Source organism: Oncorhynchus clarkii, chromosome 16 (genome assembly GCF_045791955.1).
Source record: "Oncorhynchus clarkii lewisi isolate Uvic-CL-2024 chromosome 16, UVic_Ocla_1.0, whole genome shotgun sequence".
Classification (NCBI taxonomy): Eukaryota; Metazoa; Chordata; class Actinopteri; order Salmoniformes; family Salmonidae; genus Oncorhynchus; species Oncorhynchus clarkii.
Genome location: NC_092162.1, coordinates 27,146,534 through 27,163,876, shown reverse-complemented (window position 1 = coordinate 27,163,876; position 17,343 = coordinate 27,146,534). Strand labels below are relative to the sequence as shown.

At 43.1% G+C, this 17,343-nt stretch overlaps 1 protein-coding gene across 1 annotated transcript in view; it reads left to right on the top strand.

The window, feature by feature from the left end:
* Positions 1 to 17,343, top strand: part of LOC139368285 (eukaryotic translation initiation factor 3 subunit C-like) — a 59,253-nt gene that overhangs the window by 5,252 nt on the left and 36,658 nt on the right. Inside the window, exons 6-12 of the mRNA XM_071107020.1 lie at positions 371 to 483; positions 8,684 to 8,812; positions 9,023 to 9,187; positions 11,917 to 12,045; positions 12,356 to 12,449; positions 12,761 to 12,948; positions 16,628 to 16,852. Of these exons, the coding sequence (XP_070963121.1) occupies positions 371 to 483; positions 8,684 to 8,812; positions 9,023 to 9,187; positions 11,917 to 12,045; positions 12,356 to 12,449; positions 12,761 to 12,948; positions 16,628 to 16,852 (1,043 nt within the window). The remainder of the gene's footprint in view (positions 1 to 370; positions 484 to 8,683; positions 8,813 to 9,022; positions 9,188 to 11,916; positions 12,046 to 12,355; positions 12,450 to 12,760; positions 12,949 to 16,627; positions 16,853 to 17,343) is intronic.

Genomic DNA, 17,343 nt, shown 5'->3' with positions numbered 1-17,343 from the left:
ACTCAAACGTCTGCTTAGGTAATTTGGGTGCTAGCTCAAATTTGGGTGCTAGCCTTGCCAAGCCATTAGAGCCAATAGGGCAGGAGCCTCCCTCCTGTTTCGATATAGAGGCAGCTTGATGTACAAGTATACCCCCTGGACAGGAGGCTATTCTATTGCAGGCTATTCCATTCTATTGACTTACCCCCAATCAATCTCTTTAGTGCCAAGTGCCAAGCAGAGACGCATCGGGTCCCATTTTTAGAGTCTTTTGGGATTGACTCTCCACCATTACAATCTCAGGATGACATTGATGCATTCATTCTATGGACTAGCCACTGTTTTAACTGCTGTTTCTTTTAGAATCACCCATCTTCCTTGATGTCTGTAGGGGTATCGTCAGATAGTGATGACGAGCCGGGAGACGCCAAGAGCTTCCTGAAGAAGAAACCGGCCACCGAGGCACTTCCGCCGGACAGCAGCAAGTTCCTGAAGGGAGCAGCGGTAAGATGGAGGACGCGCTCAGTGGCTCTGTTGTAGTGCACAGTTAACTTACTCAGGGTAGCCTAGTGGCTTACTCAGGGTAGCCTAATTGCTCGATTCCAGGTTGTATCACAACTGGCTGTGATTGGGAGTCCCATAGGGCAGCGCACAATTGGCCCAGCGTCATCCGGGTTAGGGTTTTGCCGGGGTAGGCTGTCATTGTAACTAACAATTTGCCTAGTTAAATAAAATTGGAAAAATCCATGCGACCATTTAGTCACAGTAATTAGACTTCCCCCAGCTCTGATACTGCTGATGGTCAATAGTAGCCTACCAAACTGCACCACTCTATTGTCCCTCTAATCGCTCTGAAATCAATACAAATGTAATCGAAAATCAAAACAATTCATGAAAGTCCATGAGCGCGTGTTGCGCAACATTTTTATACTGCCGATCAAGCAAAAAGGCAGTAACTGCTAATTTGGTTGAAAATGAGTTGTAATTCTTTTCTACATTAAAAACATGCTTAATCAGGTGGACAAGTATCCTACCTCTGTGTTTTGGAGAAAATGGGGGTCATGTTAAAAGTAACAGCATAAAGTTACTGTGAAACCAATGTAAATGAAAGCCATTTTTCTCAATCCAACGTTATGAGCAGTTACTGCCTTTTTGCTTGGTAGAGCAGTATAGGCTATGCAATTGCGCAAGAGTGGTGGCCTCTATTAAAAAGAAGATCCCATCAGCAATCTATAGGCTAGGCCTACTATTTATTTATCAACTTTTCTAATATTAAGCTCATTGCTTATCTTTACAACAGGAGTATAGCCTACATGGTTGGCATGAACATGTACCACGGGAAAAGCATCATCCAGTCGCTATTTAAGTGCATAGATGACATGTATTTTTCCCCCGCTGCCCCTGTTTCGGGACAGATGCATGATAATGGTCCATTCTAAATCAAAACAAATGTCACACATTATTTAGTATGTGTAAAGACGAGATTAAATAAAGAGTAGTCGGGTGACAATATTAGCCAATTATAGAATTTGAGGTGCCGAATACAACACCTTAGAGTGAAATGCTTAACCAACAATGTAGGTAGAGTTATTAAAGTGACTATGCATAGATGATAACAGAGTAGCAGCATAAAAGAGGGGGGGGGGCAATGCAAATAGTCTGGGTAGCCATTTGATTAGATGTTCAGGAGTCTTACTGGCTTGTGGAAACTATTTTAGAAGCCTCTTGTACCTAGGCTTGGCGCTCCAGTACCGCTTGCTGTGCAGTAGCAGAGAGAACAGTCTATGACTAGGGTGGCTGGAGACAATTTTTAGGGCCTTCCTCTGACACCGCCTGGTATACAGGTCCTGGATGGCAGGAAGCTTGGCTCCTGTGATGTACTGGGCTGTACGCACTACCCTCTGTGGTGCCTTGCGGTCGGAGGCCGAGCAGTTGCCATACCAGGGAGTGATGCAACCAGTCAGGATGCTCTCGATGGAGCAGCAGAAGCTTTTTTGAGGATCTGAGGACCCCTGCCAAATCTTTTCATTTTTTAAATATTTTTTTTAACCTTTATTTAACTAGGCAAGTCAGTTAAGAACAAATTCTTATTTTCAATGACGGCCTAGGAACAGTGGGTTAACTGCCTTGTTCAGGGGCAGAACGACAGATTTGTACCTTGTCAGCTCGGGGATATGAACTTGCAACCTTTCTTTTGACTGTTGGTTGTCATTGGCAAACATAATGATTGTGTTGGAGTCGTGTCTGGCTGTGCAGTCATGAGTGAACAAGGAGTACAGGAGGGGACTGAGCACACACCCCTGAGGCACCCCTGTGTTGAGGATCAGCGTGGCGGATGTGTTTCCAACCCTTACCACGTTGGGGCGGCCCATCAGGACAGTCCAGGATCCAGTTGCAGAGGGAGGTGTTTATTCCCAGGGTCCTTAGCTTAGTGATGAGCTTTGAGGGCACTATGGTGTTGAACGCTATAGTCTATAGTCTTTTTTTTTTTTTTTTTTTGAATTTTACCCCTTTTTCTCCCCAATTTCGTGGTATCCAATTGTTGTCTCATTGCTACAACTCCCGTACGGGCTCGGGAGAGACGAAGGCTGAATGTCATGCGTCCTCCGATACACAACCCAACCAGCCGTACTGCTTCTTAACACAGCGCGCATCCAACCCGGAAGCCAGCCGCACCAATGTGTCGGAGGCTACACCGTGCACCTGGCAACCTTGGCTAGCACGCACTGCGCCCGGCCCGCCACAGGAGTCGCTGGTGCGCGATGAGACAAGGAGATCCCAACCGACCAATCCCTCCCTAACCCGGACGACGCTAGGCCAATTGTGCGTCGCCCCACGGACCTCCCGTTTGCGGCCGGTTACGACAGAGCCTGGGCGCGAACCCAGGGACTCTGATGGCACAGCTGGCGCTGCAGTACAGCGCCCTTAACCACTGCGCCACCCGGGAGGTCCTACGCTGAGTGAATGACTGGTGTTCCTTTTGTCCAGATGTTAAAGGGCAGTGTGGAGTGCAATAGAGATTGCATCATCTGTGGATCTGTTAGGGCGGTATGCAAATTTGAGTGGGTCTAGGGTTTCTGGGATAATGGTGTTGATGTGAGCCAGCCTTTCAAAGTACTCTATGGCTACAGACGTGAGAGCTATGGGTCAGTAGTCATTTAGTCATGTTACCTTAGTGTTCTTGGGCGCAGGGACTATGGTGGTCTGCTTGAAACATGTTGGTATAACAGACTCAGACAGGGAGTTGTTGAAATTGTCAGTGAAGACACTTGCCAGTTGGTCAGCGCATGCTCGGGGTACACGTCCTGGTAATCTGTCTGGCCCTGCGGCCTTGTGAATGTTGACCTGTTTTACGGTCTTACTCACATCGGCTGCGGAGAGCGCGATCACACAGTCGTCCGTAACAGCTGATGCTCTCATGCATGTTTCAGTGTTACTTGCCTCGCAGGGAGCAAAGAAGTGATTTAGCTCGTCTGGTTGACTTGTGTAACTTAGCAGCTCTCGGATGAGCTTCCCTTTGTAGTCTAATAGTTTGCAAGCCCTGCCACATTTGCCGAGCGTCGGAGCTGGTTGGAGTATGTACGTACAGTCACTGTGGGGCTGACGTCATTGATGCACTTATTGATGAAGCCAGTGACTGATGTGGTGTAGTCCTCATTGGCATCGTAAGAATCACGGAACATATTCCAGTCTGTGCTAGCAAAGCAGTCCTATAGTTTAGCATCTGCTTCATCTGACCACTTTTTTTACAGACCGAGTCACTGGTGCTTCCTGCTTTAATTTTTGCTTGTAAGCAGGAATCGGGAGGATCGAAAAATTGTCAGATTGCCAAATGGAGGGGAGAGCATTGTTCGTGTCTCTGTGTATGGAGTAAAGATGCTCTTGATTTTTTTCCCCCTCTGGTTGCTCATTTAACATACTGGTAAAAATTAGCTAAAACTGATTTAAGTTTCTCTGCATTAAAGTCCCCGGCCGCTAAGAGCGCAGCCTCTGGATGAGCGTTTTCCTGTTTACTTATGGCCGTATACAGCTCATTGAGAGCGGTCTTAGTGCCAGCATTGGTTTGTGGTGGTAAATGAACAGCTACGAAAAATACAGATAAACTCTCTAGGTAGACAGTGTGGTCTACAGCTTATCATGAGATACTCTACCTCAGGCGAGCAAAACCTTGAGACTTCCTTTGATATCGTGCTCCAGCTGTTGTTTACAAACATAAATAGACTGCCACCCCTTGCCTTACCAGAGGCTGCTTTTCTGTCCTGCCGGTACAGTGTATAACCCGCCAGCTGTATGTTATTCATGTCATCGTTCAGCCACGACTCTGTGAAGCATAAGATATTATTTTTTAATGTCCTATTGGTAGGATATATATGCTTTTAGTTTGTCCGTTTTATAATCCAGCGATTGTACGTTGCCCAATAGTACTCTTCGCCTGATCCTCACAAGGCAACCTAATCTCCTTCCACAAAACCTCTGTCTCTTTCTCCTGCAAATTACAGGGATGAGGGCCTGTTAGGGTGTTTGGAGGAAATCCGTCTCGTCCAACTCATTAAAGAAAAATGATTAGTCCAATTCAAGGTGAGTAATCGCTGTTCTGATGTCCAGAAGCTATTTTCTGTCATAAGAGACAGAAGCAGTAACATTATGTACAAAATAAGTTAAAACCGATGCGAAAAACAAACAAAATAGCACGGTTGGTTAAGAGCCCATAAAATGGCAGCCATCCTCTCTGGCGCCATTATTGTAGTGAATGATGCCCGACATAAGGCCAGAAACAACGCCTTTTTTGAATCATAGTCGCACACCTCATGTAGCCTAGCTCATAGGCCTATGTTTTAATAAGGTTTGTATCGTAAACTAAAGTGGCCAAATAACTTCTTAAATGTAAACACGTTAATCCACTTTAGAAGGGGTGTAGCGCCTAACTGGCAAACATAAGCAGCTTGTGAGTTTCAAGTTTGGGGAAGATATTTTTCACCATAAAAACCTTTATAATAAAAGCATTACACCTTTTTATAATAAAAGCATTACATGCATAGTTGCATTTGCTGTCACTTTTGATAATGGTGTTTTCTGCTAATGGAACATGTGTGTTTATAGCCTACTGCCATGTGCACATTGCTGCTTTTATAATGTGAAGAAATTGACTAATAGTTTATCAATATTTAAAGCTGAACGTTCTGATCTGTTGCGTCAGCCACATTGTGTAACAAAAAAAAATTGGTTTTTGATGCTAGTGGTTGTATTAATGTGGGATCTTTCACATCCCACAACTGTCCCAGACTTTGGAATATTTATTTCTCGCACAGAATAGAATAGGTCAACTTTTGTACTATGGGGGATAGTAGATTGACATAGGCTAGTGCTTTTGCTGTTCGTTAGGCCTACTAATCTTGTTGGCTGGCCAAAAGTAAATGTGCGCAATTCTTCCAATATCTTCAGAATGCCCCTCAGAATTAGATAAGGACGTGCGCTGTTTCGTCCCCGAAGTGTCTGTCTTCACTTGTAGCCCGTGAGAAAGACCCAAACACTTGATGGAAAGCCATGTGAGTGAGAGGTGCTTCGGAGCACGCAGCGCTCAGGAAAAAGGGCATAACACAGCACTCCAGGCCAAGGGCACAACGGCCACACAATTTGAGGCATTTTCAAGTGCTTGTCAAATTGTGAATGAGAGACTATTGGCGTGTGAACAGCCTGCGCAAAAAAACAAAGCAGAGCTCATGCCTTTCAAGCAACTTTTTTCAAATTGTCAGAGTCGCATCATGCAGTTTGTATGTATTAAAAATCACATATAGCCCAACGTTTGTAGAACACTGTTCTATACATCAATAAATCTAAATGAAGCATATAGTACTACCTATTTCTTTGTTAACCGCTCAACACAGGTTAGCCTCATCTGCACACGCCCTCAAATCGTTTGAGAATATCCTTTCTATTTTATCCAGCTTTGTTCAATTGTATTCTTCATATTATAAAATAATGCCACGGAATTCTAAGCAAATCTTGTCTGCTAAATGAACTAGTGTAGCCCACAGTCATTTGGCTATTGTTCTTCTGTAATAGACTATATTTTCTTCATATCATGCTTCTTTAGACCTGTCTAAATTAATAGATGTATTGTGAAGGTGTAGGCTATTTTACATGGATTATTAAAATGTAGATGTTCGAAGTCTGCATCAGTGGCTTGTAGGCTATGTATGGAAGCCAGGAGATGCTAAATGTGTTTGCTAATTAACGGTCAATTACCGTGACACCGACAGTTTTATTTGCTTGACAATCACCGGCTGACAAAATTTCGTGACCGCCACAGCCCTCCCGGTACTCGCAGGAGGCCTTTTGTTAGGCCGTCATTGTAAAAAAGAATTTGTTCATAACTAACTGACTTGCCTAGTTAAATAAAGGTTCAATTTTAAAAAGCCCTAAACGTGACCAACAGAAAATATGATGTGTGCAAGCCAATCCTCTCACAGCCCCCCCAAAATGCTATGTTATTGAACATACTTCTCTAATGAAGCAACCAATATAAAACAGAATTTCAAATATTTTCCAAAATGCTATTCCCGGGAAAATACCATTCTAAATAGCGCACCTGATGCATGTGGTTCCATATGCGACAGAGCTGAAAATCTCCAACGTAGAAAGAGGGGGAGTCTAAAGATTAGGTGGTGGGTGATGCGCTCGTAGCCTTGCCTATTGTATTGCCCATGCACTCAAATGGATGACTGGCTTCAATTAATAAAAATAGTAGCAATATCAAGCTGATATCCTCCTCTTGTTAATTGTGGCAATCAAAACTATGTTTTTAACATGCGATTGCATTTAGAATTGTCGCGCAATGACTGTGCTTATAAGAACACGTTTCACTCCAGCAGCATCCAGCTGTTTGAGAGCTGCGTTGTCCAACAGGTGATATCGTTCTGCTCATAGCCTACTAGTCTCTGTAGCATATCCTGTGTGTGTTTGATAAATGAGCTGTATGACGAACTAACGAATATACACGCACCAATTGAATTCCACTCCATTTTGCTAATTCACCCATTGTCCGATAAGCATGAGCGGTCAAATGTATTTTTTGGGCCGCTAACCGGTCAACAGTTAATCGTTAACATCGCTAATATAGACCCACGCTTGTTCTGCTATGGGGGCCAGTTCCAGTTCCTTTTTAGTAGGAATTGTCAATGGGTAGGGGCTATGGGTCTATCTGCGATTGACTGTATGACTACTTGAAAACACATTTGTAGTGTGTGTAGGGGCAGTGGTCAACAACCATCCTCCTGGAGATCTATTCTCCGGTAGATTTTCACCCAACCATCACAAATCACAACAGATTCTGCCAAACAAGTTGTTGTTGAGAAGCTACGTGTAATTGTGTGTTTGCAATTCTAACTCTTCCGCCTTTCCTGTCATGGGATGAGGTTATAGTAATGTCAGTGTTTGAGCATGCTGGTGAGGACAATGTAAATAAAACCACTACTTGTCACGAATCCCGTTTCCTGAGTCTGTTTTTTGCCTATGTTCTGTCCTGGAGAGTTTTTTCCGGCGTCCTGGAACGCACCCTGTCTGGTTGCCGGGCAATGTAGCCAGTTGGGGTTTCTGATTACCCGCACCTGTATCCCATCAGCTATCTGCACACCTGGTCCTGATCATCATCTCTCCTCTTCATAAGCCCGGACCTGACATCCATTCCCTGCCGGATCGTTAGCCATGAACAGTATGTTGTGCCAGAGTATCAGTCTCAAGTTGGATAGAATTTGTTTTGTTACATATTGCTTGCCTTGAACTTACCTCCGTTTGTTCTGTCTTCAGTTACTCACCCGGATCATTTACCCCATTCCCGCCTGGTCGTCGTCGGATTCCGCTTCCCCATTGGATCCACCTATTTACTCCCATCAACTCACCACCGCTACCCGCTACGCCACCTGGATATATCTACCCATTCACATTCACTTGTAAATAAATACTCACCTTCTTCCTACTCTCCTTGTCCTGGTCTGCTTCTGGGTTCGATTTTGAAGAAACGTGACACTACTTTTGTACTTCATACCATCGAGGACAACTATGCTGCTGCTCTACATTTTAGACCTATCTGATTATGTTTAGCTAACACCCTCTTGCTTTCTCCATGATCTTTCCTCTCACAGGGACACCTTCCAGAGCTTGAGCACATCTAAATCAATAACTGGAAAAGATACTTGCATGCTATGATTTAGACTTTCTTTATAACCTTGTCTACGATCCTGGTCCTTCGTCTTCTGGCGACCCACTGCATCTTCTGACGACCTATTGAACACAGTACATCAATGATACTGCAAATTAAGATGCATGATAGATGCCTTTTTTAGTTTTGATGACAAAATGAATCCTACATGCTTGTGGAAGTTCGTGGCTTTCTGGGTCCAACTCCAACTGACAGGTTGAATACCATGTGCCTTTTTTGAAGGGGTAAGTTGTTGGGCTTTAGATTATTATATTAGCCAATCAGGCCTGTATATGTAAATCTCTTCAAATTTGTATCAATCTGACTGAAGATTTCAGTGGCCCAAGGAGGTTCAGGGAAATAAATTATTGCAAATATATTGGTGTTGTTTTCAATAAATTAATAGTGATTGATTAGATATACAGGGATGATTTAAAAATGACATTAAGACTGCATGGGGGCTTTAATCTAACTTGTGTATGTAATAACAGTATATGTCTTCAACAGGATGAGGAGTCTTCCAGCAGCAGTGACGTGGATGACGAAGACTGGGACTCAGACACAGCGGAAAGCGGCAGTGGTAGTGAAGACGAAGAGGGCAATAACGCCATTGCCAAAATCTTCCTCAAGAAGTCAGTCCCTGTCCTTTGTACCTTGTGTGTTAGGATGGAATTATTGTGGATTGAGTCTAGAGTCAATACCACTGCCTCGGTTACCGAACATTCCTCGAAGTCTAAACATCCTGCCTCTGACTTTCATTCACTATATCTCACTCTGTATGTTAAACGATACTCTAGAGCAGTGCTTGGCAACAGACAGCCTGCGAGAAACATTTTGGCCCCAAAGCGATTTTTTTCGAGCCCCTCAATTTTTTCTTGTGAGAAGAAAAAGGAGGATAGGAAGAAGAGACACAAGCGGAAGGGGCGCGTGGAGGAAGAGGCAGAGGAAGAGGCCCAAGAGGAGGACGAAGGAGAATGGGAGAAGGTGAAGGGAGGAGTGCCCCTCGTTAAGGTGGGTAATCAAGTTATGGCACTCCACTTATCTGTATGTATAGTTTGTGTTCATTAACCACCAAATGTAAGAATTGACAAACGGAGAGGGACCACCTGACCTTTACTAATAAGAAACACATTTTTAGTTTTTCATTGCAAAACGTTTTAAAGCATTTTCTCTCTAGTCCCCAAATGAACACAACCCAATGGTCCTATATGGTCATAACGCGTCTCAGAGTAGAAGTGCTGCTAATCTAGGATCATTTCTGCCTCTTAGATTGTATTGACCTGATCCTAGATCAGCACTGCTACTCTGAAATGCTTTGAGTACAGAGCCAAACCTGCCAGTGAATGTGGATAGTGCTAATTGCTTTTCCCAACAGGAGAAGTTTAAAGGTTAGGTAGCATGAACGTAACCACATTTAACATATGGTTAGTATATGCATCAAAAGTCCCAATGCAAAGTTTCACCTCACTTTTTAATTTTTTGTGTTATTACATAAAACCTATCAGAATGCCGTATTCATGCCAGAAAATGTTTTTGTGGGTCTGATGTAATATGGAGGACCCGGCAAGCCAGCCTATTCCCTATAATGTGAACTCCAACAGAAATAACTTCAAATTCAACCAAATCATTAAATTCAGCTCTTACAAGCAAATACTTTATGAATGTATTGTTGCAAGCTGATTTGTTGAGGCTGCTAGCCAACCAGCCTGCAAACGTTATGTTAGCACTGCATGGGTCAGCCAGTTGCTATAAACACCTAGCTTACAGCTACATTAAAGTAAACCAAGGTTTTGGACGCCATCTCACCAGTTACCAAACAATGTTGCCAGTGTATGCAGTTCTTAGCCAGCCAGCTACGGTTTGTTATTTTAGCCAGCTAACTAGACTAGCTAGCCAACCACCACGGGCGACATAACTGAATAGTAAGCCAAAAAACAACACCACCTGGTCTAGCACAGGAACCCAAAGAACACACACAAAAAAGCCGTCAGATATAAAGTACAGAGAGTGGAGACTGATATGTGGCTGAGTTGGCTACCAAAGAATGGCCAAGGACAGAGACATTTCAAAGGGAGACGCCATTTCACCGGCAGAGGGGAGAGTCAGCTAATCCTATAGTGAGGCAAATCTAAAGTAGATTCCAGAGACAATAATCCAGAGTCGGCATTGGGCACAGGGGACGAGGGGAAGAGACAACAATAAAACGTTGATCTGATGAAGGCTCCAGGCAGATTGAAGTTATCACAACAGCACAGTCAGTCAGCTACTGTAGGGCGCTAGTACTAAGCTAAGGTTGAAAAACTCAAAACACGTCAAAAAGTTGACCAAGTAAATTGTAGGACAAAAACGAAGAACAGACGAGGTACTAAACAATTAGAGCAGGCAGGAATTATTTTCCACTTTCCTTTTGCACCAGAGGCAAGCCTGCCGGTGCAGAAGTCAGAGCCGCATGAAGCAGGTGAGAGGGATCATGCGCCCCCCCAGGTGTGGGGAATTTGATTGGCTGTTAACATCACACTACCTCGTGATTGGTAAATTGTAGCTCATCACTGCCAGCAGCCTGTCTGCATGGCTAGTGGCTAACATTAGCCAGCTTGAGCTAGCTAACGCCGAGTAGATTCTCCATATGACTTTGAGAAAATAGTTAATTGTGGTTATACAGAAATAAGTGAATAAATATGTTTAAAAAAAACATAACTGTTTGTATTTATAGCTAACCAGATCGTGCCTTCAACTAAGTTACTAAGTCTTTGACCACAGTGTGTTGTTACTTTAGTGAGTAAAAACTCATGCTTCCCACCCTTTAAGATGTTTACCAAGGGAACAGAAATCAACACAACAGTTGTTGTAAAGAAACTCAACGAGATTCTGCAGGCCCGTGGAAAGAAGGGAACAGACAGGTATGACTCATTTGACTACATTGACATAAATACTCGGTCCCAAAATGTGCCCCTAGTCGATGGCCCTTTGTCGATGTGAAAACCATGCTGAAGTAAACAATATGGTATTGGTTGTACCTAAGGCTATGCAAAATTTTAGCCTTTCACAGATATAGCACTTTCATGTCTACAAGGGGACATCAGGTATGATTTTGGGGTTTCTTTTGCTACCAGATAAAAACGCCATTCAGTAAAAGCTCTGGCCGATATGACACCAAAGCCTGAAAAGACCCTAAACTAACTTAGCACTGTCCCTACACCCGTTATTCTCTCTACCTCCCTCCTCTACCTTATGCTTTGTTCAGAGCTGCCCAGATCGAGCTTCTCCACGCCCTGGCCAACATCTCCAATGAGAACATTCTGGGCGAGGGCATCCTGGTCAAGATCAAGTTTAACATCATCGCCTCCCTGTACGACTACAACCCTAACCTGGCCGCCTTCATGAAGGTCAGACTCACTGGCGTTAAATGCTAAGTTGCTAAATTCCAAATGGTTAAATGCTTAAATTGCTAAATGCTAAAACTTTCCTGTTTTCTTACCGTCCATCTGCCCACTCCACAGATGTGTGGCTATATGCTAACGGAATAGACTGTCCATCATAGTCTGAAGGGATTGAGCCTGAGCGGTCTTAATTCTGCTACCTCAATATGAAATGACAACACATTTGAGGAGGGAAAAAAATAAATAATATTTCATGTGCGTTTTCGTCCTGGATTCTCCCGTATCCGGCCCAAGTGTGACACCAAATCACGCTAATATCTCCTCATCCATTTTTCCTGTCCCGCCCCACCCCTCTCCCAGGCTGATATGTGGAAGAAGTGTCTGGACTGCATTGACGAGCTGCTGGACATCCTCTTTAACAACAACAACATCTTTATCGGCGAGAACATCGCCGAGGACAGCGAGAACCTGGCCATTATTGACTCACAGGTAATTCTCTCACATAAAACTCTTAGTGGTTGATTGAGTTTCTTTCAGTGAATGAATGATTGATTGGTTCATTTATTTGAACTACTCCAAACGAGTAGTTCCCCACAGGAAAATTAAAGTTTTAATATCATTCTAAAAAATAAATACATATACAGTCAAGAACAAGCACCTATCGAATACATTAGTCTTTTACTTATTGCCATTGTGGTCTTTTTGGCAAGAAGACAGGCATGGCAATACACTTCATGTGATAGGCTGCAGTTTGCAGTAGATGGTACAAATACATTTAGTTTCTCTATCCATTCCTCAGCCATTCAGGGTGCGCGGCTGCATTCTGACCTTGGTGGAGAGGATGGACGAGGAGTTCACCAAGATCATGCAGAACACTGACCCCCACTCTCAAGGTGAGGCCCTCTCATAGTGTTCTCGCTATTTTAGATCCACACTCGCATTTTCGCATTATCCAAGTCACTTGTGCGTCTGTCAATGACCAACTGAATTGATACTCAATCACTATAGACGCATATGAAGTAACGGGATTAATGGAATAGACAGCAATAGAATTCCTATGAAAACCTGTACCATGTACATAACACACATTATTGGGATCACTTTTTTTTTTACCTATGAAAACCCATACCCTGATCTCTTTTTCACACCAACTTTAAATTTCACACGATGATATTTAATCACTCACTCTCTCTCCCTCCCCCAGAGTACGTGGACAACTTGAAGGACGAGGGGCGTGTGTGCGGCATCATCGACCGCCTGCTGGGCTACCTGGAGACCAAGGGCAGCTCGGAGGAGGTGTGCCGCGTCTACCTACGCCGCATCATGCACACCTACTACAAGTTTGACTACAAGGCTCATCGCCGCACCCTGGGCCTCCAGGGAGAGACCAAGGTAAGGAAATGGACCCATCATAAACACAAAATTACTTTCAGGTTATGGGTACACTCAATATGGTAGCCGGTGCACCAATCATAGAACTTGAATGGGAATGTATGTTTTAGTAATTACAGTGCCTTGCGAAAGTATTCGGCCCCCTTGAACTTTGCGACCTTTTGCCACATTTCAGGCTTCAAACATAAAGATATAAAACTGTATTTTTTTGTGAAGAATCAACAACAAGTGGGACACAATCATGAAGTGGAACGACATTTATTGGATATTTAAAACTTTTTTAACAAATCAAAAACTGAAAAATTGGCCGTGCAAAATTATTCAGCCTCCTTAAGTTAATACTTTGTAGCGCCACCTTTTGCTGCGATTACAGCTGTAAGTCGCTTGGGGTATGTCTATATCAGTTTTGCACATCAAGAGACTGAAATTTTTTCCCATTCCTCCTTGCAAAACAGCTCGAGCTCAGTGAGGTTGGATGGAGAGCATTTGTGAACAGCAGTTTTCAGTTCTTTCCACAGATTCTCGATTGGATTCAGGTCTGGACTTTGACTTGGCCATTCTAACACCTGGATATGTTTATTTTTGAACCATTCCATTGTAGATTTTGCTTTATGTTTTGGATCATTGTCTTGTTGGAAGAGAAATCTCCGTCCCAGTCTCAGGTCTTTTGCAGACTCCATCAGGTTTTCTTCCAGAATGGTCCTGTATTTAGCTCCATCCATCTTCCCATCAAATTTAACCATCTTCCCTGTCCCTGCTGAAGAAAAGCAGGCCCAAACCATGATGCTGCCACCACCATGTTTGACAGTGGGGATGGTGTGTTCAGGGTGTTGCTTTTAGGCCAAACATAACGTTTTGCATTGTTGCCAAAAAGTCCAATTTTGGTTTCATCTGACCAGAGCACCTTCTTCCACATGTTTGGTGTGTCTCCCAGGTGGCTTGTGGCAAACTTTAAATGGATATCTTTAAGAAATAGCTTTCTTCTTGCCACTCTTCCATAAAGGCCAGATTTGTGCAATATACGACTGATTGTTGTCCTATGGACAGAGTCTCCCACCTCAGCTGTAGATCTCTGCAGTTCATCCAGAGTGATCATGGGCCTCTCTGATCAGTCTTCTCCTTGTATGAGCTGAAAGTTTAGAGGGACGGCCAGGTCTTGGTAGATTTGCAGTGGTCTGATACTCCTTCCATTTCAATATTATCGCTTGCACAGTGCTCCTTGGGATGTTTAAAGCTTGGGAAATCTTTTTGTATCCAAATCCAGCTTTAAACTTCTTCACAACAGTATCTCGGACCTGCCTGGTGTGTTCCTTGTTCTTCATGATGCTCTCTGCGCTTTTAACGGACCTCTGAGACTATCACAGTGCAGGTGCATTTATACGGAGACTTGATTACACACAGGTGGATTGTATTTATCATCATTAGTCATTTAGGTCAACATTGGATCATTCAGAGATCCTCACTGAACTTCTGGAGAGAGTTTGCTGCACTGAAAGTAAAGGGGCTGAATAATTTTGCACGCCCAATTTTTCAGTTTTTGATTTGTTAAAAAAAGTTTGAAATATCCAATAAATGTCGTTCCACTTCATGATTGTGTCCCACTTGTTGTTGTTTCTTCACAAAAAAATACAGTTTTATATCTTTATGATTGAAGCCTGAAATGTGGCAATAGGTCGCAAAGTTCAAGGGGGCCGAATACTTTCGCAAGGCACTGTATACTTCCATGGTCTCTTTCTCGTTTTAAGTTGCAGGATGGGAGAGATGTAAGCAATGTGGCGGATACTTACTAGGAATTTGTATAACATGTTTGAACGAAGAATCATAAAAGGACATGAAGTCACAAATTTCTGAACATTAAAAATCCCAATTTCTTTTAAATGTTTTAACATCACACCCCTAGTCATAACCCAACCTTGTCCTCACCTAGTGTCGTTACGATACCAGGCCTAGTATCACGATGACATAATTTTAAAAAATCCTAGCGGTAGAAAAAAAGTGGCCTAGCATCCTGTTCGCCCTGTCCCCTGAACGCTTAGTCACGTTTTCTAAACGTTCTCCAAAAACCTGTCGCTGAAATTCACACTTCTACTCAATACAACTCATTGAGTTTAACTTCACACTGTTAAGTGAAAAATGGAATACTGCATAGAATGGCTAATTTGCTCATATTTGCAAAGGCCTACCTGTGATTTGGTGGGAGGAAAGAAAAAACATGCATCATGATCTGCATGTAATTTTGTCAGGAATGGGGAAAACACTGCATGAAACCGTTGCTCTTCAGTTAACACACACACACACACTCTCCCTCCCTTCCTCACATACTCTCCCTCCCTCACTCTCATAAAAACACACATCCCTCTCTCTCCCACAAACACACATACTGCTCCCATCTTTTAAAACATTAGGCACTAAACAGAATTTAAGGAGCACAAGAAATATATTTTTGAAATGGTTTAGGCTTACTATTAGGTCTATATGAATCCTACCATTTTGAAGCACATCTCATGAGTAGCAGACCCTTTTTCCTTTCTTCCTGTGCCAATCAAATTTGCCTAAACTAGGTTGTTACTCCCACTCGTTCTATTCTGGTTAGAGCCAGTTTGTACTGTTCTGTGAAGGGAGTAGTGTTATACGAGATCTTCAGTTTCTTGGTAATTTCTCTTATGGAATAGCCTTCATTTCTCAGAACAAGAATAGACTGATGAGTTTCAGAAGAAAGTGCTTTGTTTCTGGCCATTTTGAGCCTGTAATCGAACCCACAAATGCTGATGCTCCAGATACTCAACTAGCCTAAAGAAGACCAGTTTTATTGCTTCTTTAATCAGAACAAAACATTTCAGCTGTACTAACATAATTGCAAAAGGGTTTTCTAATATTGAATTAGCCTTTTAAATTATTAACTTGGATTAGCTAACACAACATGCCATTGGAACACAGGAGTGATGGTTGCTGATAATGAGCCTCTACATCCATGTTGATATTCCCTTAAAAATCATCAATTTCAAGCAACAATAGTAATTTACAACATTAACAATGTCTACACTTTCTGATCAATTTGATGTTATTTTAATGGACAAAAAATGTCCTTGTTTTTGAAAGAAAAGCTCATTTTTAAGTGACCCCAAACTTTTGAACGGAAGTGTGTATTATTTAAACTGACGGGGGAATAGATGCGGCAGGGTAGCCTAGTGGTTAGAGCGTTGGACTAGTAACCGAAAGGTTGCAAGTTCGAATCCCCGAGCTGACAAGGTACAAATCTGTCGTTCTGCCCCTGAACAGGCAGTTAACCCACTGTTCCTAGGCCATCATTGAAAATAAGAATTTGTTCTTAACTGACTTGCCTAGTTAAATAAAGGTATAAAAATATGGCAGCTGATTCCAGCTGCCATATGTGGTTGGCACTTGAAAAGTGAAGTGGATATTATTGGACTTGTGCGTACAAGAGACTAGTAACTGTTGCTGATTTTATAACAGGCATGTTCTTGTAGGTTCTTTAGATCGGTAGGGCTGAAAAGGTTGGTTATTATTATATGACACGGTACTACGGCATTTTTAAATGTTTTAAGTGTCATGACATTTTGATTTCGTGGTACCGGTACACTGTGCAACACTATACTCGCCTACTATTGAATTGTCACTTTATCCCTCTCCCCCTGCTCTCTTTGTATTTCCTCCCTAGTCTGAGCAGGATGCGGAGGAGAGCGAAGGCGAGGACAGTTCCTTCATCATGGACCGCCTGTGCAAGTTCATCTACGCTAAGGACCGCACAGACCGCATCCGCACATGTGCCATCCTGTGCCACATCTACCACCACGCACTTCACTCGCGCTGGTATCAAGCCCGTGATCTGATGCTCATGAGCCACCTGCAGGATAATATTCAGCACGCTGACCCGCCTGTACAGGTATGAGCACGTGAGTGTGGGCACACACACACACACACACACACACAACAGGGCAGCACCCAGTATGCCAAGCTGTTCATACATGTAGGGGCACACACACCTGCTGGGCAACATCCGGCAGGCTACAGGGCTCCAGACTAACTCTTTCCCTGGGTGGCACTGGTGCCAGTGCCACTAAAACACACAATTACCATTGGACAAAGGAACTTAATGATATATTTAAGGAAGCTGATCTACAAAGCATATTTAGAAACAAGTTACGATGCAATGTCAACTTGATCAAACACAAGTTAACCCTTAGCTACAAAGCAAAATGGGCAACTGATATATGGCTAAAACTTAAGCTCAGAACTTATAACCAGATCCAAAACACCTATGATCTAGAACCCTATGTCACCTGTCGCTTAACAAGAAATCAAAGATCCTTGTGAGCGCAGTTGAGAAGCAGGATACTGGCAATTAAAAAAGGTAGCTTCAATGCCATAAATGAA